Source organism: Camponotus floridanus, unplaced genomic scaffold (assembly GCF_003227725.1).
Source record: "Camponotus floridanus strain SB8 unplaced genomic scaffold, Cflo_v7.5 scaffold38, whole genome shotgun sequence".
Lineage (NCBI taxonomy): Eukaryota > Metazoa > Arthropoda > Insecta > Hymenoptera > Formicidae > Camponotus > Camponotus floridanus.
This window is the reverse complement of record NW_020229525.1, coordinates 207391-233250: the sequence shown is the minus strand read 5'-3', so window position 1 is coordinate 233250 and position 25860 is coordinate 207391. Positions and strand designations below refer to the sequence as shown.

The 25860-nt window shown below is 36.0% G+C and overlaps 2 protein-coding genes across 5 annotated transcripts in view; one reads left to right on the top strand and one right to left on the bottom strand.

Annotated features, from left to right (window-relative positions):
* The window catches only part of LOC105253425 (ankyrin repeat and BTB/POZ domain-containing protein BTBD11), a 68858-nt gene that overhangs the window by 34519 nt on the left and 8479 nt on the right, over window positions 1–25860 (top strand). Inside the window, exons 1-3 of one of the 4 annotated variants that reach the window (XM_020028173.2) lie at window positions 7337–7668; window positions 8224–8497; window positions 14120–14357. In XM_020028173.2, coding sequence (XP_019883732.1) covers window positions 14152–14357 — 206 coding nt within the window. In that variant the 5' untranslated portion in view covers window positions 7337–7668; window positions 8224–8497; window positions 14120–14151. Of the gene's footprint in view, window positions 1–7336; window positions 7669–8223; window positions 8498–14102; window positions 14358–21770; window positions 21827–23984; window positions 24758–25860 lie in introns of those variants that run through there. The other 3 variants (XM_025411162.1, XM_025411161.1, XM_020028174.2) reach the window with 3 other exon arrangements.
* LOC105253423 (39S ribosomal protein L44, mitochondrial) lies at window positions 5457–7251 on the bottom strand. Its single transcript, XM_011261460.3, has 5 exons — window positions 6839–7251; window positions 6371–6734; window positions 6210–6294; window positions 5746–6049; window positions 5457–5644 (listed from the first exon to the last, which is right to left on the bottom strand). The coding sequence occupies exons 1-5, from the start codon at window positions 6906–6908 to the stop codon at window positions 5520–5522; spliced, it is 948 nt and encodes a 315-aa protein (XP_011259762.1). The 5' UTR covers window positions 6909–7251; the 3' UTR covers window positions 5457–5519.

Genomic DNA, 25860 nt, shown 5'->3' with positions numbered 1-25860 from the left:
CGTAGGAAGAGACTTTCCCAGACGCGGACACAATGCGGTAACGATTGCGGCAGAGTGAGAGCGACGTTATATCGTCCGATCTGTTGCGAGACGATCCGAGACGCTCCTCCAAACGCGAACAAACGAGCATCCTCGCCGAAACGGACAAAGAGAGCGAGACGAGGAGACGCGTCGTCGGGACAGATTGCATCTTCTTCGGGCGGTAATTCGTTCGGAGGAAACATTCGGAGGAGCGAGGATGTGTTTGCGATTCGTCTCTCCGAGAGAGACCCGCGCCACTTTAAATATCCACCCACCCCCGCGCAGCCAGAGGACCGATCAAGGACGTGGATTTTGCGCCGCTCTCCAACAGGATGCCGCATCATTCCGGCTTCGCAGCCGATGTTAGGACCGTCTTAACGACCGTCAAACTCGAGGACGAGCACGGCCTCTCGGAGGACGAGGCAAAGTCGAGAGAGGACCGCGCCCTAAACGCTCGTTTCGCCGGACGCCTACCGCGTCTCGAGTCTGAATCAAGAATATCGAGTGCGCTCGCACGCTGGATATCGTTTCCCCGCGGTCGACAGAATTTTTCGACGCGCTAACAACGGCCTCGATCACCTCGAGGGGATCCGCGTCTCGCACGCGTATTAGAGCGCCAAGAATTTCTAAAACGCGACTGCGTATCTGCGCGCGATGGCGGGTAAAATGCGGGTATTTTAAAACGCATCTCGAGCCTAAGTCGCACGTTTATCGCGAAGCGCTCAGCGAGCGAATACGGGCTCCAGCCCGTAAACGAGAGCCTCGTATACCGTTCCTCGCCCGGCTCTCGCTTTGGATCGGCTCGGCTCGAACCTCGGTCGAATGGAAGATCGATGGGTCGCCTTTCCTAGTATCGAGAAGCAATAGCGGAGAAGAGCAACTATAAAACAATAGCACTGATTACTGGATGGCGCAAGGGTGTGGCAGCGCCATTGAGTCGTTACACGCAGGAATGGAGAGCCAGTAGGGGAATAATACGAGCGAGAAGGAGAGAAAGAGAAGAGCGAGAGAGAGAGAGAGAGAGGGAGCGCGCGTCTGTGTACGACGTGTGCTTGTGTGCGCGCATGGGCGTGCGAGCGAGCGCGAGCGAGGAGGAGAGGCGGAGGGAGAGAGAGGGAGAGAGAGAGAGAGAGTGGGCGGGAGACGAAGACGGACGGAGACTGGTAGAAGTGGTGGCACGGCGGAGAGGTACGACGCGCGGGGACAAGGATGAACCACCTTAAAGGGGATAGCGTGGATCATAAATAATCAATATTATACCTGCGACCGATATAGAAAAATTTTAGAATGGCATTCAACCGCGTCGTCGAGTCCGACCGAGAGTCGGGCCTACGTCTTTGACGATCTGTCGATTTTGGCGGCCGAGATTTGGCACGCATACGTGTATGTGTGTGTGTGTGTTGACGTACGAAAAAAAAAATATCTCGCAGGATTATGCGATTCCGCCAATTGATCTATTTTTTATGGATGTAAACCCCCGAGTCTAGTACAGGCGGTAAACCGACGGATTTAATAACCGCGATTCGCAATTTATACGATTCAAAATTGCGTACGCAGTTTGCGATAGCGACCATCTCCATTCTGAAAGAGAAAGAGAGAGAGAGAGAGAGGGAGGACGGATACGACACGGTACACCTGCTATTTTTATTAAATTACCGTATGCAGCCGCGTGTAATCTAATAGCAACGAGCTACAATCATAGACCTGAAAATAGGAGGTCAATGGAAAAACGATTCGCGATCGTCCGTCTATTTACATATAATTTCAATTCCAATTTACGATTAGTGCCAATCGACAACTCTTTTTCGTGAAATTTAAATATTTTAAAAATAGCAAAAAAAGAATGTGTCAATATTTTACGAGATTAAAAAATATTACTAGTATTTAAAATCTCTCGTAAAGGAGAGAGAATTTTTATGACGAGGAAGAGAGCGAGATGAAAAGTGGTTTTTTTATAGCCTGTATCATCGTCAAAGGAGAACTCGACTAATGTTTTTAAGATATAAATATACGCGATATACATTACATATTTCTCCAGGTAATTTTTCGAGATTTCCTCGAAACGCTTTAATCTCGCGATCAATTGTTACCGCACGTAACTGCAGCTCGCAATTTGCAGACACGTGTGCAATTTTATTCGGAACGATGGAATCGTCTAACGCCGCCGCGTGAAAATTTCCACGCGATCACGTAGAATAATAAAGCGCGAAAAATAAAGTTGGCAAAATGTCGCGATAAACGCGGATGCTCCTCGCATCGCGTTACGCGTCGCGACGAATAATATTTACATATTGAAAATATCAAAGTGCGTGAAACGCGTTTGACTCGCACCGTTTCATTTTCTTCCGTTGTTAGGTGTAGCAGGCAATGTATCGTAAACTCGCGCTCGCCGACGACGGATACGTTTTACGCGTCGTCCAGTCTGCTAGCGATATAGTGTGTTTCCCGTTAGCGATGTAACGTTTCCCGTACGCCGAGCATCGTACTCTTTGCACATTTACGATCGTGCATTGGACGAAAAGATCGAGGCATCGACGAGATGTGTCCGAAAAAACGAAACGGAGCAATTTTTATCGAATAAGTGAATAAAATATGTAAAAGAAGACGACATTCGGATTGGAAATCGATGCGTCTGTCAAATTTAAAGTTTGGGATTCTGAAAAAAAAAATGTAACGCAAAAGGCTTGTATTTTTTTCTTCGATTTTCGTACAAAAGTTTGCAATGTCATTTGACGCGGGAGACGCGATGATCCTTCGCAAGGAGAATAATTTATCCCCGGACCGTAAATTCCCGCATGACGGTATGATTCATTCAAAGGACAATTCTCAGCTCCGGAACACAATTTACGGATCAATGACACCGGTCGGCAATTTCGCAAATTCCGTCGTTAAAAGTGCAAGGACCGCGCGACGCGAAAGTGACGCGAGCCGTTTCCATTATTCGCGAAATCGATTCCTACGTCGTCATTGGCCGTTCGTCGAGATACCGCTAGAAAATACGACGGCGATCTTTTTTACGGCGACAGTGCTTATCAAGGCGTGACTTGTGCGCGGACGCGCGTGCTGTACTTGCACGCGTCGGGCGATTTTTTTTCTTATTTACGTGCCGTAAATAAGAAGAGAGATTGCGGCGCGCGAAAAGCGAGTACGCGAGCGGAGCCGATATTTTTCCGAAATTGGAGATTCATCGACGGGAAAATGTCATTATTGAACCGGACGATCGGACACGAGAGACTAATTTTTAAGTTATTTTTTCCACTCGAGTAATGGACGGAATTATGCGGGCGTCCATTTTTTTTATATTTATGCACTAGGACGCGAAGATATATACGCGGACAGTTTTTTGAAAAATGACACGCGATAAATTTGCATCTGCAATCGAACTTTTGGAATGAAAATATTTGTCGCGATATATAAACTTTCTCTCTCTTCCGCGAATTAAAATTGCTCGATTCCTGCGAGAAATTATTTATTGGCAATTTTTATTATTTTAAATCAAATTGATAATTGCTTTAATCGATCGATTTTAATCGAATCGAAAAACGCGCATCACGCGGAAAATTTTTGCAAGCTATACGATGCGGAAATTCCTGACTGATATATTTCTCTTTGATAGGCTATTGTTGGAAATAATTTTGGCACCTTTTTATAGGCGCGAAGAGAATACGATATATTAATGTCAAATATACAGGGTGTCCCAGTTATCTTCCGTCATCTTTCAAAGACAGATTCCTGGGATCATTTGAAGACGATTTTTCCTCAGCGAAAATGTCAATGAAAGCCATCATTTTTTGCATGTTTCCGATTTTTGTCATCATATATCTTTGCAAATAAGTCTTAAATTAAAACTCAGCTAAAGTAAACTCTATTTAAAATTAATCAAAGAATGTGGTTTTGTTAATATTTTATTTCTATAAAGCTTAGTTTACGAAAAATCCCTTATTTCCATTTTCTCTTATAATTCGAAAATTATTAATGCCTCGACATTTTCATTGAAGAAAAATCGTCTTCAGATGATCCCAGGAATCTGTCTTTGAAAGATGACGGAAGATAACTGGGACACCATGTATATAAAATATGGAAAAAATTATAGATAGAAAAGAATGTTTAAATTTCATTAAAAAAAAATTTCTCTGGTATCAATTTCTTTGACAGGTCTCTTTTATTCGATTTCGATGCCGTCGTTGCCGTGTCCTCGATACATCTTTGTCATTTAATGAGCGGCCATTCCATCTGGCGACAGTTAAACATCATTCGTCGCATATGCGATACGAACATTAGGCAGCTGAATAGTTAGTTCCATTAGTTAGTTGCGTCATTTCCACAAGAGCATCGGCATCGTCATCGTTAAAGGTAGCTGCTGCGAGTTCGCGGAAATCCATTTTCGAAGCCATCTGCCAGAAATTGTCGTACTCAAACTTTGATTGTTACTTTGCGTGCACGGAATCGCCTTTCATCCTCGTAACCACATCCGCATGAAATATGAAATTCAACGATTTGCGTTATAATCGGTATCGAACACTCTCCAGTCGAGTCGATGATTAAGAAAAAGTACAACACATTTCGAAAGAGGAAACTAACATAACGCGTCTCTCCTTCATATTGTGCGCTAAGAAAAACTTTATTAACATTCACGACGCATGCGGCTTTTATTATGTATTTGCAAAGTGTACGCTGTAAAAAATGGAGGAAAATATGTAAATAAGAATTTTTTGATAAAATTTACAGCGTTAGAATTTTAATAAATTTCATTCTCGGTGTAAAACAAAAATACAAGAGCGTAGGATAATTATTTGTGTAACATTTTTAAATAAATGAAGAGATTTTCAATCTTGAGCGAAATAAAATTCTTGGAAAAATCGGGGTCTAAGCGAGTTTCCAAGTATCGTATAGCGCAAACTTGACATTCTGGTTCTCGAGTAGCAAAGACTCTAATCGCTGATAAGATCGCATGATCCGAAGCTCGACCGGAGAGGTTCGTCTCCGGCACAGCATGCATTCGCAATGCGCGTGTTTTCGCTTCAACTAAAATCAGATAGAGTAGAAACTTGCATAAAGATACGTAAAATGGACTCTCGTCATTGTTGGTGCCCTCTTACGAGATAAGTTGTAAAGAATCGTACCTTCCCATTTTCATGAGACTGCCTTGACGATTATTGGACGATTTCTTTGGCGCCATCCAGGTAGCTAATGATTGTGCTTTTCAAAGCGTGTAAACAAGCTTAAGGCTCCTGTTTGTATTGTACCTTATATTATTTTATATATATGTGAATGATAAAAAATCAGAAACATATAATTTTTAAGAGCATCAAAAAGTATATCGTATCAATATATTAATAATTTTAATTAGATATTTTATTTACATGTTTTTTAGGTAGTATATCTCTCTCTTTACAGTTTTTATATATATTTATTAATATTTTTCAAAAAAAATTTTTCAATATTTCTTATACTACTATACTAAATATTTTGTTTGCAAATTAAAAATTACATTTCTTTTACGAGAATACATTTATCGCATGGTCGATTTTGACTGGTTTACTAGAATCTAATAAACCAAACATTCGACTTAGGACATTTATGGCAGCTACATTCTTGGCTTCCTGGATTGTTTGACCAAAGCCTAATATTTATAAATATTTAAAACGAATAGGTAAACAATATTTTGAGTATATTAGATTAAATCGAATGTATTAAATAAAATTATATCCTACTGTCACTTACCTGAACCCAGAAACTTTTTGTCGGAATACATTGCTATATGATATACAACTAAAAGCGTATTTTGTCCCGCTTTCCCGATAAGTCTCGGTTCGGCGAGTGCTCTGTTTTGTTTCTGTAGGACGTCGTTTAAAATTTCGACAGGTTCAGCTGGATTCCAAATTTCTGTTAAATCTTTCTCAGCTAGAAGTACAATTAGGAAATCTTTAACGAAATTTGCCGCGTGATTCGCGTCTACACTTTCTGCGAGAGCAGCAACAAGTGCGAAAAACGTATCGCTTAAAGTTTTCTCTGTTACTGGATGTTCCTAAAACATTATTAGAAATAAGAAATGCTGAATCAAAAATTATTTATTAATTATTATTTCTTATTTGCAACAGATTTATCAAATACTTTGGATAACTTTTAGGCACATCATGCATTAAATTAACATAAAGAATTCATATTTCTTAGATATCTATACTTACTTCAGTTAAAATAATATCTTTTGCACCAATATGACAAGCTACCTTGGCAAGAATTTCCTCAGAAAGAAGATAATTGTATAATGAACTAAAATATAATTATTTTTTTATTATTCAATAGAATTATACATATGAAATTCAATTTTTATTTAAATCATACTTACATTATGACGCTCTCAGGTGCTAGAGGTAAAACTTGGGTTAAATAATTTTGTACAATTTCCGAAGTAAGCTGTTCGCCTTTCATGATAAGCTCTGTATTATCCTGTATATCGAGCTTAGGATCTTCCATTCCCATTTCTTTCTGCCGTTGCTCTTCTTGAATAACATACGATCTAAAAGTGAAAGCTTGTTCTAATTTTTCAGGTTTGAAATCTTCGGATAGCCTTTTATTAAACGCATAAATCTCTGCGGATCTATTCCATTCCAAAAAAGTATTACGCTTTGGGATCAATTTAGATTCTCTCTTCTTGCGTCTAGTTATTTCTATTTGTGTTGGAGCCACCCATCTTTTAATACATCTCTGTCCTGCGCACAAAATTATATAGATAAATTTTATATTATTCTAAATATCACAATTCTAATAACTAATTTTAATAACTAAATAATATGTCGTAAGAAGCAAGTCTAACCTTCATAATTTACAGAGCGTATTCCTTTACTTAAAATAATACTTCTAACACACGAACGTAAGACATTCATATTAGAAGGATATAATCTTATATTTAAATTTTCAGATTTGTCGTTTCAGAAAAATTGTTCGACAACTGTCAGCAAATATCACAGACCGAATAATTTACAATTCGATAGAACAGCGTATTAATTTAGGTTATAAACACACTTGGCGGCACGATTTCGCCTCTATCAAAAATACGCAGTAACTTTAATCTTCTTTCATTTTTTATTCAACCTTTTAATCCGTATAAATTCCCGCGCGATTAGCAACTTTTTTTAAACGAAATTTTACATTTGTAATAAAATAAATATAAAAGCATCGTCGTTTACTTATCGCGTCTCATTATCCACGACCGATATCGAACGGTTTCCGAAGGTGTCCGTCAGATGGCGCTGTCGCGACTGTCCGACAATCTCGCGCGAGTTTTTTTGTTTTCTCTCGGACGATCTTCCTGGACCACGAAAGAGCGGTCGGATCGGGATGCTGCATAAACGCGGCAACTGTGTTGGCAGTAATTGACAGCTGCCGAAAAGCGGCGGCGGTCGAGGGTCGAGCGGGAGTGCGCGATCGCGAAGGGCGCGCGATTTAGGGGGAGAAATCGGCGCGATATCAACGCGAGAATCTCGAATCGCCGAGAGCGATTGCTGCGGAGACAAAATCGGCTCGAATCGGACAGGATCTCATTCGGCGTCTCGGGTTCGCCGTGCCATGCCGTGCACGAGAGAGACAGAGATACCTTTTTAAAGGCCCGGGTGTGTTTACAGTTCCACGCGCATCTCACGAGAGGTTTGTTCCTTTGGTTTGGTCCTTTTTCTTTTTTTTTTTTTTCACGCTTGAAATGCGTAAGGATCTCGAGGTCGATGTTGAATTGTTAAAGAAAAACAATTTTGTGCTTGGTTGCGAAGGAATCGATCTTCGAATCGAATTTAAATTTAAAAATTGCGAGATTTAAATTGAATTTATCGCGGTTTTTTTTAATGTTTTGCAACAGAATTTCATATGGAAAGAATGGGATAAATGGAAGAAATTTAGTGAAGACAGGTTAAGATATTGGTAGTTTGGATTTTTGAAAGTAGAGAAATTAGCTTTCCGTTGAACAAACATATAAAGTTGAAAATAACGTAGTTGTTTATTATTAATTATTTGATTTTGATTCTAAGAAGATTGAAATTTTTGCGAGATGTATGCAAACTTTTGTAACTTTTAAAATTTACAAAGTGAAATAAAAATTGCACAAGAAAACAAATTGGTATATTTTTATATTTCTTCTTGAGTTTTTGTATATTGCCAATAAATTATATTATTTGTAAAAATAAAGTGTATATGTGTGTGTGTTTTTAGGAAAAGAAGCTGCTACAGTAGGAAAAAAAGAAAGCTTTTTCGATCTGTTTAAAATCTAATCATCATAAGAAGATTATAGACAATGCAATTCCAAAGAGAACACACCTGCTGCTTTTGATGGTAGTAAAAAAAACGGTGCAAGTGAGACGAAAATTTGCTGGAGAACGCGAGACCTGATTCGCAAGAACTTTGGTAGTTTCTCTTCAGCTTCTCAGATATGTGCCCGACGGCCCGAGGACGTGCCCCTTTCTGTCAACGCGTTGAACGACTTTTGGTAAGCCACGTTTTATTCGCAATCGAGGACAGGTGGAAACGACAAACGACTTTAGTCGTTTTAAGCCCATCAATCATAAATTTTGTTTGCTCATAGCTATTTTAATATAATATTTCTGAAAAATCCTTTGCCTGAGGTGAATGTAATGATAAACGTCAAAATTCACGTATTACTTGTATATGTCATTTTCTAAAAATCTATAGAAAATATGGATGTTTCAATTTGAATAAAAAATGCAATTGATGCAATTATTGGTCAAAAATATTAAAATTAATTAGAATTCATTGGGTCTTTAAAGTTACAGTTACTACAGGTACAGAAAAGTAGAATTAAGTAACTGTATTAAACTATATTAAAGGTATAAAATATACTTTATGAAACACAAATTTTTTTCACGATATTAGAGAACATTAAATCACTCTCGTTACTCTTTTGTCTCTTAAATCTTACTTCGTATTTAGATAATGCTCATGGATGTTAAAACGTGAACCGTTAGGACCGTTAAGAACACGGTTCCTCCAATATTTACTTTGAGCTATATTAAACGTTATATTTTAAACATCCTTCTCTTCCTTTTACAACATGAAGGAAGATGAAAAGACAGTTAACTGCCGGTAGAAGTTAATCAACATCATAGGAATCTATTTTTGTATGCGCGTATTTTATTCTGATAAAAGATAAAAATAAGAGCGTTTCGATGCACACGAGTATCAATGCCATAAGATCTCGCGATCGAATCAAATCCGATGACGTCGATTATATCAGGTGTCACGTGACGTTCGCGAAGAGGAGAAAAAAGTAGAGAAAAACAGGGCGAAATATGTAAATTTCATTCGAGTAGAGAGAAAGAGAGAGAAGAGAGGAGAGGACAAGATGAACGCGGATTCTTGCGAGAGACGCTAGGAAGGATAGAGTGGAAGAAGAGGGGAAAAGGAGAAGAGAAAGAAAAAAAGCGCTGGTGAGATGAACGAGAGAGGTGCGGAGGAAGGATCGTGATAAAGCGGGTGCGGGGAGAGAGGAGACAGCGAGAGGGAGAGAGAGAGAGAGAGAAAGAACGATGTATAAGGTATAGGCTTTAGTTTGGGCAGCCCTCTTGGAATGCGGCGGTCGCTTACACTACATTGCTTATATATACGTATGTACATACACGTGTATTCAATGCCGCGTATAGATCCCTACGTACGGGTTTCAACGCCGCGTCAACAGTATCACGCGCCCCGATCGTACTTTCGTCCGCACCCACGCGTTTGCGTTCAATTCGGACCGAATCTTTAAATCCTTCGTAATCCTTCGAGTCTCTGCAAACGAAATGAAAGGAGAAAAAAGTGGTGCAAATGAGGAACTTTTGCAAAATCAATATCTCATTCCTAAAATTAAAATAAACCCGGGAGAAAAGTCGATATATAAATAATCAGATATAAATGTAAATATATATAATTGTATATAAAATATATGTTTTGTATATATTTTGTTTCTTTTGCATAATTTTTCATATATACAGGAAAAGTAATTAAAAGATTTTAATTAGAAAATTTTCTTATTATTTTTAGAAAAAATAAAATTTGAAGAAATAAAAAAACATATGTATAATCATATTGTATAGTATTGTGTCAGATATATGTGATTATATATAAGTGATTTTTTTTTCAAATTTCACTTGGAAAAAACAATGAAAAATATTCTTCTAATTATTTTTTTAATTATTCTTGTTTTTTTTTTCCTATATATACGGACAGAGATTACATAAGAGAAGGAAAATATTATATATAGACGAATTTTATACTTGATGATATATATTTATATTTGATTATATATGGACTTTTTCTTCCTAGGATAGAAGAGAATTTCGACATAATCATGAGAGTTCCGACTTTTTCCCGCAAAGAATTCTACTCTGTTTTACGCTTTAAAAATAGTTGGCAATTAAGCATAAAAAATAGGGATTCATAAAGAGACAAAGAGTTTATATTTTATACAAAAAATCAGCTTTCTTCATTTTTTAAATTTTGACTTTATACATTTTTATTCTTCTTTTTTTACAGCTTGGCTCTACCGAGTCGCCGTTATTCTTTTTTTTTAAAAATACAAGTTTTATATTTATAGAATTCTTTTTAAATATAAATCTCGCATTTTTAAAATACCAATTCCAGTTATTGATATATAAATAGTAATGGAAAATTTATTTAACTTAGAATTAACGCCTACATTGATGCAATTGATCCCCTTAAGGGACCGGTAATCATCAGTGGATTAATCGAGACAAGTCGGAGCTGTCAGGTGTCGCCTTGAAGGCATCACTGTGTATCGTCATATATTTTAACCACTTCCCTGATTTGCCAGGGGTATACTCACTGGAGATATCACATTCTTTCCTGATTGATATGTAATAATATGGTATAAAAAAAGTTAATGAAAGCAAGTATATTTCCAGGAAAATATGCACATCTGATTTTAATTATTATTACCAAAAGTTAACAAAGACAGGTAGAATAAGTAAATCTAATATTTTTTTTTGTTAAAAAGCTCGGCAGAGTATTGATCGATAATGTTCTTTAATTTTTTCTACACTTTATTTGTTTAATTTTACACTTTACTTATATAAAATTAAAAAATTTTAAATAATTTTAATAATTCAAATTACAAATTTCTGTATAAATTTTATCTTTAATGAGTTTTAAAATTATGCTCTGCGATTATATATTACCGTATATATAATATATACGATAATATATAATACATTAAGAGATTAAAAAGTTAAAGAAAATTAAAATAAAATGTAAAAAAAATATTCACAAGAATACACATAGTACATAAAATGCACACCAATACACATACACAAACACAAAATAATATATTATATACAATATATATAGTTTCATTTGTTTCTTTATATATATTTTTATTTATTATAATACATTTTATTCTTTGTGTATTTTCTATTATATTATTCCGTAGAGAGCATTGAGAGAGAATTTAATGATCATTTTGTAACGAAATATTTTACTCAAAGTAGCATTTTTTGTCGAGAATTATTTAACACACACATTCAGTTTTTCTTTTAGTAAAATCACTTAACGATTACCGGTTGACCCTGATTTTCTTTTGGCAAATGATAGGCTTATACCGGACACAACTTTATACTCGTATACACGCCCGTTCGTTCTCAAATGAGTGCACGTGTATATCCAGCCGCGATCGATTGGAAAGATGTGTATGTGGGACCAGTCGAGGTCAGTTAAAAGTACACTTCAGGACACAACATCATTTTCGGTATCCATTTATTTTAATTCAGCTATTTCAAAGTCTCTCATATGTTATTAAAATCACCGAAATGAGAATTGAGTCATTCAATCTATTCGTGTGCAATCTATTCGTCTTTCAAGAAACGCGATCAATAGATGTCAAGATTTTACAAAAATTGTTTCCCGTTTTGCACAATGTAAAGTAGACGATGTTCGCGACTCTCATTTTTTCTTAAACAAGAGGAATAAAATTTATGATACATCGAGGTTTTTTTTTAACTTTGAAGACAACAAGATTATTTATAAAAGTTACATTTTCCATTAATTTTTAGAAAGAGATATTTTCACGATTTATACTTGATTTTTATTAATAAAAAATTGCCTTGAAAACAAGATAGCGGTTTTATGCGACTGCTCCAGTGTCGTTGCTTGAAGAATTGTCGTACTGATGAGATTCGGCGAATATTACATCGATGAAATTTCCCCGAAAGAGCAGCCGGGCACGTCAAGGGGTCCCCCTTTTTGAAACGCACGCTTAAGGAAGCACTTTGGGAGCCTTGGCAGAGTAATTGCATATGAGAATTCGTCAAAGCGAGCAACACGAGCACAAACACGATGCGTGCGCGGGGCAAGAATTCCGGGCCCCCGTGCATTGAGACAACATTTCTCATCGGGGATCCTTGATCCTCGAAACTCACTTTTCGACCGAGAGACGCATTCGCGATGATGCATTCGCGAGGCGACTTTTACACATCCGTTTATCTGACCCGGTAATACCGTCTGGGTTATCGCGTTATTCAGGTCAAATATATTCTCGTAATTTATTCCTCTCGTCCCGTATTCTTACGGGAATATATAACCGATAGATTTTATCATAAAAATAGGCTGTAGTATATCTTTTGAGAAAATAAAACGGAAATATATATAATATATGACGTATTTGGTCAATTGTGTGTATGTGTGTAAAAAGAGAAGTGAATTTCTCTAATTTTTAATTTATTATTAAATACATATTGCAGAAAAGATAAGCAGTTTATATAATTTCTCAAATATATCTCCGCTCATCTTATAAATTTTTATAAGCTGTTTCGCACACACATACCATAATTGATTTACGAAATTAGCTTTCCAACTTTCTCTTACTTTTCGCTTTTTGATCTATTTATTTCTTCTACTGCACTTTCTTTTTTCCTCCTGTTAAAACGCATTTGAATAAGTAATAAAATTTTGGCATTATTAATGGAATAATGATTTTATATGATATTTCTTTTCTATGATGAAAACCTGAATAATTGTTTTCCTCAACGCGATAAGCATCTCAGCGGTTAATTATCCACCCACAATTATCTGGCCGCTCGTTAATGACCTTCGCGCTCGAGAAAGTTTCGCATAATTACTTTCTTTCATAGATTATTCCTGCTAGATAGTTTTCTCGTGCGAATTGTGTAGTGCAATTTCTGCATTATCTCGTGCGACGTGTTTGTACAACATTTCCTTTCATTCGTCGACTTTGGAAATGCATTTCACAATGTTCTTTCCTTCCGCAGCGACCAACATACGTCGCTCGTTGTTTCCAATATCATTGAATGATGAAATTTATTGTTGTAACTAGGCCTCGTTAAATTTGAAATGCTGTGCTGATAGAATGCAATGATATAAAATGAAACAAAATAACAGAAGAAGGAAAATAAAAATTGAAACGAGGAAATACATTAAGAGAATTGTGATATAATATAATCAGGATTGGAATTAAAAAAATTGTTTTTTTAAAAAGAAACAAAACATTATGTTGTCTTCTTGTTTAAAATATGTTTTTGATATTTTAAATATATTTTAAATAACGTTGAAATATAATATTATATTTAAAATATATATAATATATTTAAATAATAATATTTATATTTAATTATATTTAAAATAATTATTATATTTAAATTATATTTTTTAAAACATATTTATATTATATATTTTATATATTATAGATTTAGATTTTTAAATGATAAACTATTTGTAATATATATATGTTCTATTAATATATTCTATTTAATGATATATACTACCTATATATACATCACAAATGCATCTATACGTACATCCTATCAATATATTGTACATTATATTCTATACATCAAAGTAAGACATTTATTACCTAGAAAAATATACAGAAAAATATAGATTCTCAAGAATTTCTTTGCGTGTATACAATTTTATTGAGAAGAAATTTTAAAAAATTCTCCTTACTAATTTTGCTCTCATATTGTAAACAGTCTGCATTTAAAATATTTTTGTTTATATATTCAATACTTAACAAAATATTGATACGTAGTACTTTATTGTAATTTTTAGTGATAAAAAAATGGTAGTTGCTTAAAATTTGCAGATTTCCCGGCAGTGCTAGCTCCCGGGAATACCATGAACGTGGAACGGCCGAGCATGGACGGCGGACAACAGCCGCTCTTTCTAAGCGGCACTTCCGGCTGGGCCGGAAGTATCTCCGGTCCTCAACAGTCAACCGTGCAGACCGCCGGCGCCCCGTCGGAGCACTACGGGGGACCGCTCAGTCTGAGTATCTGCATATCTGATTCAGGTCACGAGATACTTCGTCCGAAGCCACGACGGTGAGCGCATTCCTCTTTGTTTTTCAAAGTCGCATGAGTACGCTTATTCACGCGCGCACGTCCGATCGATCGACGCGGATCTTAATAACGATCTGATTAATGATCATCAATCTACCTGGCAGTCCGCTCAGATCCGCGCGATAAGGATTAATCGGGCAAAAATCTAGCATTCGATATATGTTATGCAACTTGACGGAATTAAATACCGGATGAAATACCGTATCTCCATCATTAACTCAGTTGTTGTCATTTTAAGACAAAATACTACAATTACATATAATATTACGCAATATAATATTAACCATTTACTTGAAAAATTTTAATCTTCTGCCTTTCGCTGTGTTACATAAAAGCTCCTTCAGTTAACAAACGAGTCGCGTTATGTAATAATCTCTTTTTATTTTTAATAGTAAGAGAAAACTTTTTGTGTGGAGTTTTTCTGCATTAAATATAGCTGTGGCATCAGTCAATAAAATTCAGAGATTTAAAAGAGAGAGACATTAAATGTCTCGGAATTTTTCGAATTCTTTTCGACGACTGTAAGAGAAGGAAAAATCTTTTTTTCTTATTCGGATCGAATTCTATCGCCATAAAACGCGTGGAGATAAGATCTGGGGAAAAGGATGCCTCGAGTATAAAGGATGTCCACTATAGAAATATCGTTGAAAAGCCAAAGAATTTAAAGTCGAGACTCCCGCAGACATGTCGGTTAACCTTTCGGGTCTTCGCACCTGCGGGCTGCGGGAATTTCTGAGTGCATTCTGAGTGCGAGTCTTTGTACCGTTAAAGCGAAAAAGTTAGTTGATACTCGTCGTTGTACGTCTCTACAATACGTCTGCGAGATAATTTAAATCTAAACCGAGTTCTCTAACGTAACATCATGCCCGACTCCAACTTTCATCTCGGACTTTCATCTGACACACTTCAGCATCGTACATTACGGAAAAAGAGAATTAAAAATACTTGGTTCAGTTTTTTTCTTTTCTCTTCTTGTTGATCTCGTAATATTTATTTATATCAATTTCTTGTCAGATTTTTTGCAGAAAACTCATCGGAAAAAACATCAGGTTTTTTTGTCGAGAAAATACGATTAATTAATTTATACGTATATAATCAATCTAAAAATTATTTATTACTTTATAGAGATATTTATATATTGATAAAAAATTAAAAAAAAATGTCTTAGAATATATGAAAATAGAAAGGGATATTGTAATTATATGTTATTATTTGTACGGGATTATTTTACATATTTTTATATCGATTATAAGCTCACATATATTCGCGATTGACGTAAAATAACTGCAGCAAATTGGTAATTGCAGTGAATGTGCAGTTTATTCTGTCAGTGTATTTTATACCGTATAATTGACTTAAATGTCAGCATTTTTCCGACAATTTGAAAATAAAGCGACGATTAGAGCGCGATTATCCGAAAACTGATTTTTGCCTCTAATGATATTCGCAGACTTGATTTCGCGCGCGCAACGAGACATCACCGTATCTTCGTAAATCCGATATTGTCAATTATAACGCCCACTTTTTTGCGCACCGAATCGGCCGTTCCGATCGAGGATCGTTAAAATTTACGAGGCACGTAATTACAACCGATCCGATTAACGATCCCGGGGGCAATGTTCGTCCCGTATGACATAGCTTATCTTTCCCTGTTATTTAGTTTCATCGACATCACTTTCGATCCCAGTCACGGGACCGAAAAATTTGCCGGGCATGCAGATAAGACACGGTCGAAATTTAAGAGCTTGTCTCTATATCGCTCCTTTATACGCGAAAATTCCTCCGGGAGGTTTATGTCTTTCTTTTTTTTTTTTTTATTATAACGTTCGTTTGCGGAAGACATCGCGTTGCGAAAAAAGCTGGATGACGCACGATGGGGGATGGAACTGGGTGTAAATAAGGCGTTTCGCCGGGTTTGCGAATCTTATACACTGTCAGGAATATTTGACGCTGGCTTTCATGCAGGTGATTACTATTGTAGTCGCGATCGCGAGACTTTTACTCTCGCTACGCATCTCATTTCATTCAGCGCTCAATGATCCGGTTCATTTTCTCAGTGGCGAATTAGAATGAAATAGAAATTAGTCTGGCGCATCATCTATAATAGACGCATGCGCGCGATCGTGCGAAAAGAGAGCTCGCTTTTAATTAGTTATCCGAAAGTCGGAAACTGACGGGAAAAAATTGCGTTGCATCTGGGAACGCGACTCGCGATTAAAGATGCGCGTGAGGGGAGACCCCGTTCGATGCAGATATTCAGGTTAATGGCTCTTTCCGCCTTATCCTCCTTCGCTCTCGCATAGAGTCGATCTGAACTAGCTTTTACTACTATTATTTATTATCCTCCCGCGCCGGATTCTGCCTGTCGTTGACAATTGCTAGCAAAAGTAAAGCATACGTATGAGCGTAGAAATAGAATAAATTAAATAAAGATGAAGCAAATAAAGACGAACGGCTTTCATACATATTAATAAATTTGATATTCACAAGACGAAACAAGACGAAATATATTTTATCACGATAAAATATAATTGAATCAAATCTAATTTACGTATAATAATATCGTAATTTTTCTTCAATGCTATAATATGTAACAAGATGTCTAATTGCTGAGAAATCTAAAAAATGGGAAACCTAGAATTCTCAGGGATTTCTGTTATGCTTGGAAAAGTCGGAGAATTTTCATAGAATTTTAATAAAACTGGGGCAATTTTTAAAAAAATTCTCTTTGTTAATTTTAATCTTACTGTAAGCAATTGAAAATAAATAAGTCAAGTTTAAACTACTGTGTGTTTAAAATATACTATAAATATATATCTATCTTTGTGTTTATATATTAAATGTTTTAAGAAATATTACGAATATACAAAACATATTTTTTATTGTAATATTTAGTAATGTAGAATGAAAATGTGTGTTGCAAAATGCAAGTGAAAAATGTTTCTTGTTCAGTTTATTTTTCTTAATATATGTGCAAATCTAATGCTTGAAATTTAAGTGGCTCTATATTTTTCTTTCGTATGAGTTTAAAGCATTAGAAACATACGATAAAAATTTATTTTAAAAAGTTGCACTAAAAATTCTTAAAATATTTTCTTTATCTGAAATTTTGAATAAAGATGTCAGGAAGGAGATCGGTGAATTTTCAGGAATTTTTCATAAGATTGAGTAGACATTCTGATACAAACATGTATTGCCGTTAGAAATATCTTCTGAAAAGGAACCAGCATTAAAAACGCATATAATAAAAATTTATTTTAGAAATTTTGAATAAAAATGTCAGGAAGGGGATCAGTAAATTTTCAGGAATTTTTCATAAGATTGAGTAGATATCCTGATATAAACATGTATCGCCGTTAGAAATATCTTCTGAAAAAGAAGCAAGATTCTTGCGCTCATTTGATATGCACAGCTAGAAACGCATATATATGTTTTTTTTCTTTCAAGTTGCACGATGATAAGATAAAAAAAAATCTAATATACTCGGGCTATAGAGCGGAGAGAATCTTGATTTTGAAAAGTTTCACCTAATATCTCGTGCATTCACTCCTATTCGCGAGAACCGTTATCCATCGAACGCGGCAGGTTTCCAGACTTATTAGCAATGCTTCTATGCATTGCAATCAAAATTGTCAACGATTATAATTAAAATCCGAGCGCGGAGTGTTATTAAATTTCGATTTCCGCGAGCAATTAATCGTACGATTTTAATATCTTTACGTGATACAAAATAAAATACTTGTACTCGAAACGTAATTCTCATCATTATTATACTTTTTTGCATTAATCTTATCGTAACGATCTCTCTCTTTCTTTCCTTCTATTTTTTACACTCAAGTGTAAGAAGCAAATTAATGGCTGTCGGATTTTTATACAGGCGAATCAAAAACTCTCTTCATACATGCGGTCAGGGCGTTGCAAGACTTCCGTTTGGTGCTCCGCGTATGCATGTATGGACCACTTTCGCGTGGGAAAAAACGAAAAATTATACATCATGCGCATTTTAGAGAGGAGGAGTCGCGATTCTCCTTTCTTCGGCGTCGAATAACGACCGATGTTATTCGAGCGACGATAAACGCCTCGTGTAGGGAGGCTCAAACTCCTCGGAGAATATTCGGCGGGCGGAGATTATTCGGGCGCAGACACGCTTCGGTAAAGAATTTAATATCCCCGTGCATCGCCGTCTCCGCCACCGCCCTTGACACCGGAGTTTCGCCCCCGTGAGCACGGACAATATCTGCCTTGAACTCTTCCTTCTGCCGAGTCCGTCCAGACATGTGTTGCAGATTTCGTCTGGTCATTCTGAAAAATTTTATTCATTCAGCAAATGTTAGTTTACTGCGATCAACTGCGAAACTTTTTCCACATTTTCGGTTTCTTTGGCAAGAGCGTATATTTTAGCTCGTATTATGATTTTGATCGAATTTCAATGTGCGCTTTTACACCGAGATTATTTTCGCGATCTCTTTCGCATGCTTTAAGCAGATGCATCTTTTACGTTTTTTTATTATGAGTACTTTTATAACTCGGAGTTTAATGATCCCTCGTGCGATGAGATTGATTTCGATAAGTTCTCAACGTGATATAAGAAATACCGGTTTATCTAAGTAAAGCTATCTTTCGCGTTAATTTACGGTAATCCAAGTTCAAGGCAGTCCGTAATTTTATAACTGACTCTTCTATTAAAGCTTATAGTGTATTTTGTAACGTTAAACAAAAAAAATTTACGCGTGTATATAAATAGATTGACATGTGTAACGAATATTACTCGAGAGATACAGTTAATTTAAGTTGAAGCATTCATATAATTTTGCTCGAAATTTAGAAAAGGCACCTTGTCTTTGTGTATGTGCTATGTTTGTGATAGTTTTTAAAGACGTTTGATTTGATTTACATAATTTGAATATTATTTTCTTGATAATTAAATCAGAAAATTTTATCAGGAAAATATATTAGAAATTAAGTGATTTGTCACAAACGATACAAATTACAGTTAATTTGCATATGCATTTATATATATTTTTCATTAAAGTTTATAGTGCAAATTAAGTGAAAATATGTATGTAAGATATAATAAGAAAAAATATCGTTGCAAGACGAATGTTATCCAAAAGGTGTAATTAATATTAAAATGAAGCATTTATAAAATTTTATCCAAAAATTGGTACAAGGATTTTTCGTACTTGCATTTATGATAGATCTTAAAGATATCTGACTCGTATAGTTTACTTATTATTTTTTCAATAAATTGAATCAGAAAATTTTGTCCTGAAAAATGTATTAAAAAGTCAGAGATTTGTCATATAAGCGATAGAATCATAAATTTGCATATGCATTTCTCATTAAAGCTTATAGTGTAATTTACATAATATTAAACGAAGATATGTAGGAAATCATTACGTACGATGATATTATCTGATTACAATCTCTGATTTAAAATTTTGTATAAATAAGTTTTATCTAAATCTTTATCGATTTATCGTTGCAATAGCAACAGAAAATATTCTGTATGACGCGTACGTTCAATTTCCCCATCCGCGATTATCAATTTTGACATGTGAATCGCCTCGTAAATATTTACGATGGCGGAGCACCGTTGCATCGGGGGTGTCTCTTTCTCTCTTTCTCTTTCTCGCGTGCGTTGTAATGATCCACGCGGAAATAATTTCGCGACGCATACATTTCCCAGCCCGCGTATATTAGCCGTCGTATAATTCTAATGGCGACGCTTTTAACGCTGACCTACTTCGCTTCCTGTTTTCCGCGAGAGAAGCACCCCGCGTTCACCTGAGTTTAATTACTACGAGGAACCTCTCCTGGGAATCTTCCTTGCGACGTGCTGCGGTAAAACAGTACCGGAAGGAATCAACAACAGCGTGCTCAACCTTCTCCGCGTCGATCGTGTGGACAGATTTCGCGATACGAAAGGTTACGATACCGGTATGAGCCGTGAGATGTTATAATCCTTTTTATAATATTTACTATCTATCTGGCAGAACGGTATTCTTTTAGAAAAATTGTTACATTTCATATGCCTTCCTCGATTTAATTCTGTCTACGATGATTATCGATTGACGTGTTTTATACGTCTGAAAAAAATTCATATTCAATTAAATATAAATATATATAATTATATATAAAATGTAAGTTTTTTTCTTTTATTATTTCTGCTCATATATGTAATTATAGTATATGGAATATTTTATGACATAGTTGCAGTTTTATTTTTTCTAGGAAACACTGCAAAATTTCTTTTTGTTATTATTTTTCTTGAATAAACGGATAGAAGATTCGTTATAAACGAAAAAGTGTACATGGATAAATTCTATACTATTTTATAATAATTATAATTATTTACATATAATTATGTAAGATTTTTTTTCCTTGGAGAGAAACTTTATCATCTCCATTAGTAGGACATACTAATAGAAAAATATGGAAAAAGTCAAATTGTCGGACAATAGAATGATTTATTTTAATGACGCTTTAATCATTCAATTTCAGTTGATTAAAAGTGAACATAAAAAAATGTATACTTTCTTTGTTATTATTATTATAATTTATATTATAATTTATTACTTATTATAATTTATTAAATTTTGCAATTATAGCTCAAGAATTTCTCGATGTTGCAATTTCAATAAATAAAGAAAAGTGCATAATTATAAAATTAAAAAGTGAACTTCGAATTATATACTTTGAAGATTTACTCATATTGCAAGCTCAATGAATGGAAACATATTTTATAAAATATAATAATTTTATAAAATATAATAAAGGTCCTCAGAATTTTAACAAATTATTCACAAGTTAAAAGAGAACCGCATATAGTTGAAACTTATAAATCCAATTCATAATCTCTCATAAATACACTTCAAATATGAAATTATATGCGAATTATATCTAGAAAATGCCAAATTCGATCCAGAAAACATCGAACGCATGTAAGGTGAGAAAAAAACGGCGACAATATCAAAAGCTATGTCAGAGTCCGTCACGGACGCTGATCGGAACGATGTGATTTGAGTACACGGCCATAGGAAGTGGGATGGTCGCCGGAAACTCTCCCCCGAAACATATGGTGGAGACTCTCTCTCTCTCTCTCTCTCTCTCTCTCTCTCTCTTTCTCTCTCTTTCTCTATGTAAAGACATGTACTCGTTTGTGTTCTCCCGTTTCCTGCACGGCTGCCCGGTGAAAAGAGCATGGCAGCAGTTTACAAGTGGCGGCCGGTCACTTACGCACGCCGCGACCGCGCGTGATGAGGTCTCTTTGCGCCGATAAAATCAGATTACGCGCCAAATTTGCGCCCAGACTCCCACGTGTGTGTGTATGTGTGTGTGCGCTTAGTTGATTAAAATCCGAAATAATCTCTCTTATCCAGAATAATCTTCATATCGATGTCATACAAGTGATCTTACATAATTATGCAGGGTGTCTACTTCCTGGAGAAGTATGGAAAACCTAGTTTTCTCAGACATTTCTTTTGTATATGGGAAGATCAGCGAATTTTCATGAAATTTTATTGGGGACTCGGGGAATTTTTTTAAAAATTTTCTCCTTGATATTTTTGCTCTTATATTGTATGCAATTGACAAGTCAAGTAAATTATGTATATTTAGAATATATTATAAGTATATCTAGCTGTGTTTATATATGCAATACCTTATGAGATATTTAATTGTTTTTCAGTATTTTGCAAATCAACTTGCATTTTTATTGCTTTTTATTCATTAAAAATTTCAATGGAGAATATATATTGCATTCAATATTTTGTTAAGCAAACTGCATATATAAACAAAGAGAGATAAATATTTATAATATATTTTAAGCATGTATAATTCATTGACTCCATATTTTTCTTTCGTATGATTGAAAAGCATTAGAAAACGCATAAAATAAAAAATTTATTTTAGAAAGTTGCATCGAGAATCTTTCAAATACTCTCTTTATCTAGAATTTTAAGCGAAAATATGTAAAAATAAATCGGGAAATTTTGTTTACGAGATTCGAATAGATAATTTATTATATTCGTTATATTGCCTCGATATAGTCGCAATAGCCAATTAATTCGGGCAACCTCGAGTGTCTCAGACGGGGGACAATGGAGAACGCGAATATTTCTAGGCGTCATTTTCACGTCGTCGGGATGTCTCTTTTTTTGATGTCACAAACGCCTCTGCGAGAAGCCTCTCTTTTTTCCCGTGATATCATAGTTACGCGCGAGGGAACAAAGAGCGGCGGGCGGGGGACACGGTACGGTGAAGGTAGGAAAGTGATACGGATATCTCTTCTTTTCTCCCCGACGTTGTTGTAGGGAAGCGCACGCGTTTCACCTGTTTCGCCGATGCACAGGAAGCCGTAGACGCATCGTCTTGGTTTCAGTCGCGTGTTTACATTGAACGCAGTATCATGACCGCCGTGTCAATGTAGCGGAAAAAGAGTAACGTTGTAATGACAGTTCGTTCGCCCCGATATCGTTTCCTTCTTGTAAAAAAGTTGCCGTAATTTCCGCGAGATCGGTCACCGTAATAAGGTGTTATCAACGATAAGAGTAATTCGGGGGAAGAATAATTAAATTTGCATGCGTGCTGTCGACTATAGGAAGTGATTCTTGCAATTATTAATAACGATGATGCGTTCGGTTGACGAAAACGAATCTTTTTCTCCGCGCTGCGATGAATCACCGAGATGATTCCGTGGTGAGTTTTCGCGTAAAACTGGAGCAATGAACGCGTTATCATCGGATGTGAAACCGACATCCTGTGATTCCGACGAGGAAAAGCTGCAGTAAAATTTAATCTGTTGCTCCAGTTTCGAGTGAGCTGAATGGCAATCGTGGAGGATGAGGAAAATCGCGACGAGCAAAAATCTAAATAGTGAAACATAAATACGTGATATCTCTCGATTGCAGTTTTTAAAAATAAAATCGGTGAATTGAAAAAAAAGAGGATTAAAAAACGGGCCGAAGGAGAAGTTAAATTATTTTATAAGGTATCTACTTCTTAGAAAAACATAGAAAATTTTGGAACTTTTAGAGATTTCTTTTATATCTGGGAAAATCAGAAAATTTGCGTGAAATTTTATTGAGACCCGAGGAATTTTAAAAAAAATTGCTCTCATATTGTAAATAGTCATAAGCAAAATTAATTAAGTGTTTAAAGTATATTAAAAAAATATATACTCACATCTATTTATTCAATGCCAAATAGTGTGCACATATATGTATGCAGTATATATTTTTTATTATAATTTTTAGTGATAAAAAATAAAAATGCTAAAAATGTTTAAAGCTATTTAGTTTTTTCAGTACAGTTGTAAATTTTTTTTGTATGAATGGAAAGCATTAGAAAACGTATAAAAAAAATTTATTTTTAACAAAACTGCACTAAAAAAATTTTCAAAATATTAACTCTTTACCTCAAATTTCGAATAAAAATACAATCGAGAATTTTGTGCAAAAATTGAGTAGACATTAAATATTAGAACACGTATAAAATCGTACTAGTGAAACGTGTATAATTAAATCGAAAGTTAATTCAGAATATTATCGGGGAATCCGAACTTTTTATTCGCACTTTCGAATTGCATCTATCTTTCGATATCTGTAGATAGGTGAGAAAATTCCGATATCATTCGGAAGAGTCTAGAACGCTTTAGAATGATCCGCCGTGAATGACATGCCGTCCACGAGACGAGCACAGTGCACCGAGGACTGCAGGTGCATCCTGTGTCGCGAGTTGAAGGGCTACAAAATGAACGGCGAGATTCAGCAGCAGATCGGCAACGAGAGCGCAAACTTTATCCTGCGACGTGCCATGCCCTTCTCGAAGAGCCCGATATTCCGAGGGGAGCGGCTGAAAAGCCGAGAGGAAGCCGCTGCGAAGAGCGACGATTACGAGAGAAGCTCGACCTTGGAGGACCGAAGTCGCCGCTGCGGCAGCGATCGTCAGGTCGTAAACGACGGTCGTGATTCGAAGATGGGGAAGGACGTCGGTCACAAGACGGTCATCTACTTCGGCGACTCGAATCCGAGACGGAGGGAGGACAGAGCGAGGCAGCAACCGTCGCCGGAAGCGACGTCGAGATGCAAGAACGAGGAGCCCGGGGCTTCGTTGTTGTTACGGCCGCGTAACGACGAGATTCTCGGCGAATCGATGGACCAGGACGATGAGAAGAACGACGCTGAACGACGGGATTCCGTGACGGAGAACGGCGATCCCAAGGTCGTGCACGAGATCGTGGTGAACGTCAGCCCCAGTAGAGAAGACGTGCTGAGGATAGAGGAGGACGAGAGCCAGCTGGAGGACTATTGGTCCTTGCCGGGGGACACGAGCGGGTTCAAGGCGGACTGGAGCTTCGTGCAGCAGTGGCGGCTGAGAGGGTAAATTTACGTTGGCGCTCACGCACGCTTATCGGCGTTGAAGGCAGAAGAGTGGATATTGCCTTTCGGCGAGTTGGGATTCCTTCTCGCATCTCCGAGGATACGATAACGTATTATTTCTGCATACCGTGTTTGTTGCTTCGTTTGTTGCTTCTATGCTAATGAAGGAAGCTGATTAACCCATTGATATTCCATTTTTCAGATATAGATTTTATTACGAATAAAATAATTTTTTTTTAATTGAGAGAAAGAGAGAGAATAATCTTTTATTAAATTTTATTAAACATTACTATATTTTATTTAATAACTATATAGCAATTTAAAATATTCTCAGTAAAAATAATTAAACTTTAAATATCAAAGTTTTTTACAATCTTTTATTATATTTAATGGAATTCCAATTTTTTATATCTATTTATGTAATATTTATAGATAAGAAAATAATTTTATAACATATGCATATTTTTTCGTTAAAAATAGTTTAAACGAAATGATTAATACATAATTATTGTCCTTCTATATTTTACAACGAGCCGCTCTAAAAAATGTAATGCGGGAAGAAAAATATATTGCAAGGATAAAAGATGCACGCAGAGTATTTTAAGATGTGTAATGTTCAGCAAAATTGAATTTTTTACCGTTTTAAATTATAAAGTAGGATACGCTTGTGCATTTATCTCGTCAAATGAAGGATTGCATATCTAGACGCCTTTTCCTGTCACCGCCTTTGAAGAGATTTAGCACTCTGTGATCTATAATTCATAAGCGATTCGAATAACACATCGCGATCGGACAGTTCGCGTTTGAAATTCTCATTTCGCATTCGTTTAATTTTTTGCTCGCGGATGATGGGCGCCTATTTCCTACATGAAACGTCATCATCGCGCTCTGTAACGAATCGATATCATCGTAATGGGAGACACGCGTGTAAATCGTGGTGTTAAGGCGATTCGAATCGGCATCACATTCGACGATTATGCGAGTTGTTTTAAGACGGAGCTGTGATCTGGCTAATTTATTTCTCCTCGCACAAACGATCCGTTCTTCTCGTTCTCCGAGGAAATCCAGATGATGCGTTGCTAATGCTCGAATTCCAACGTTGA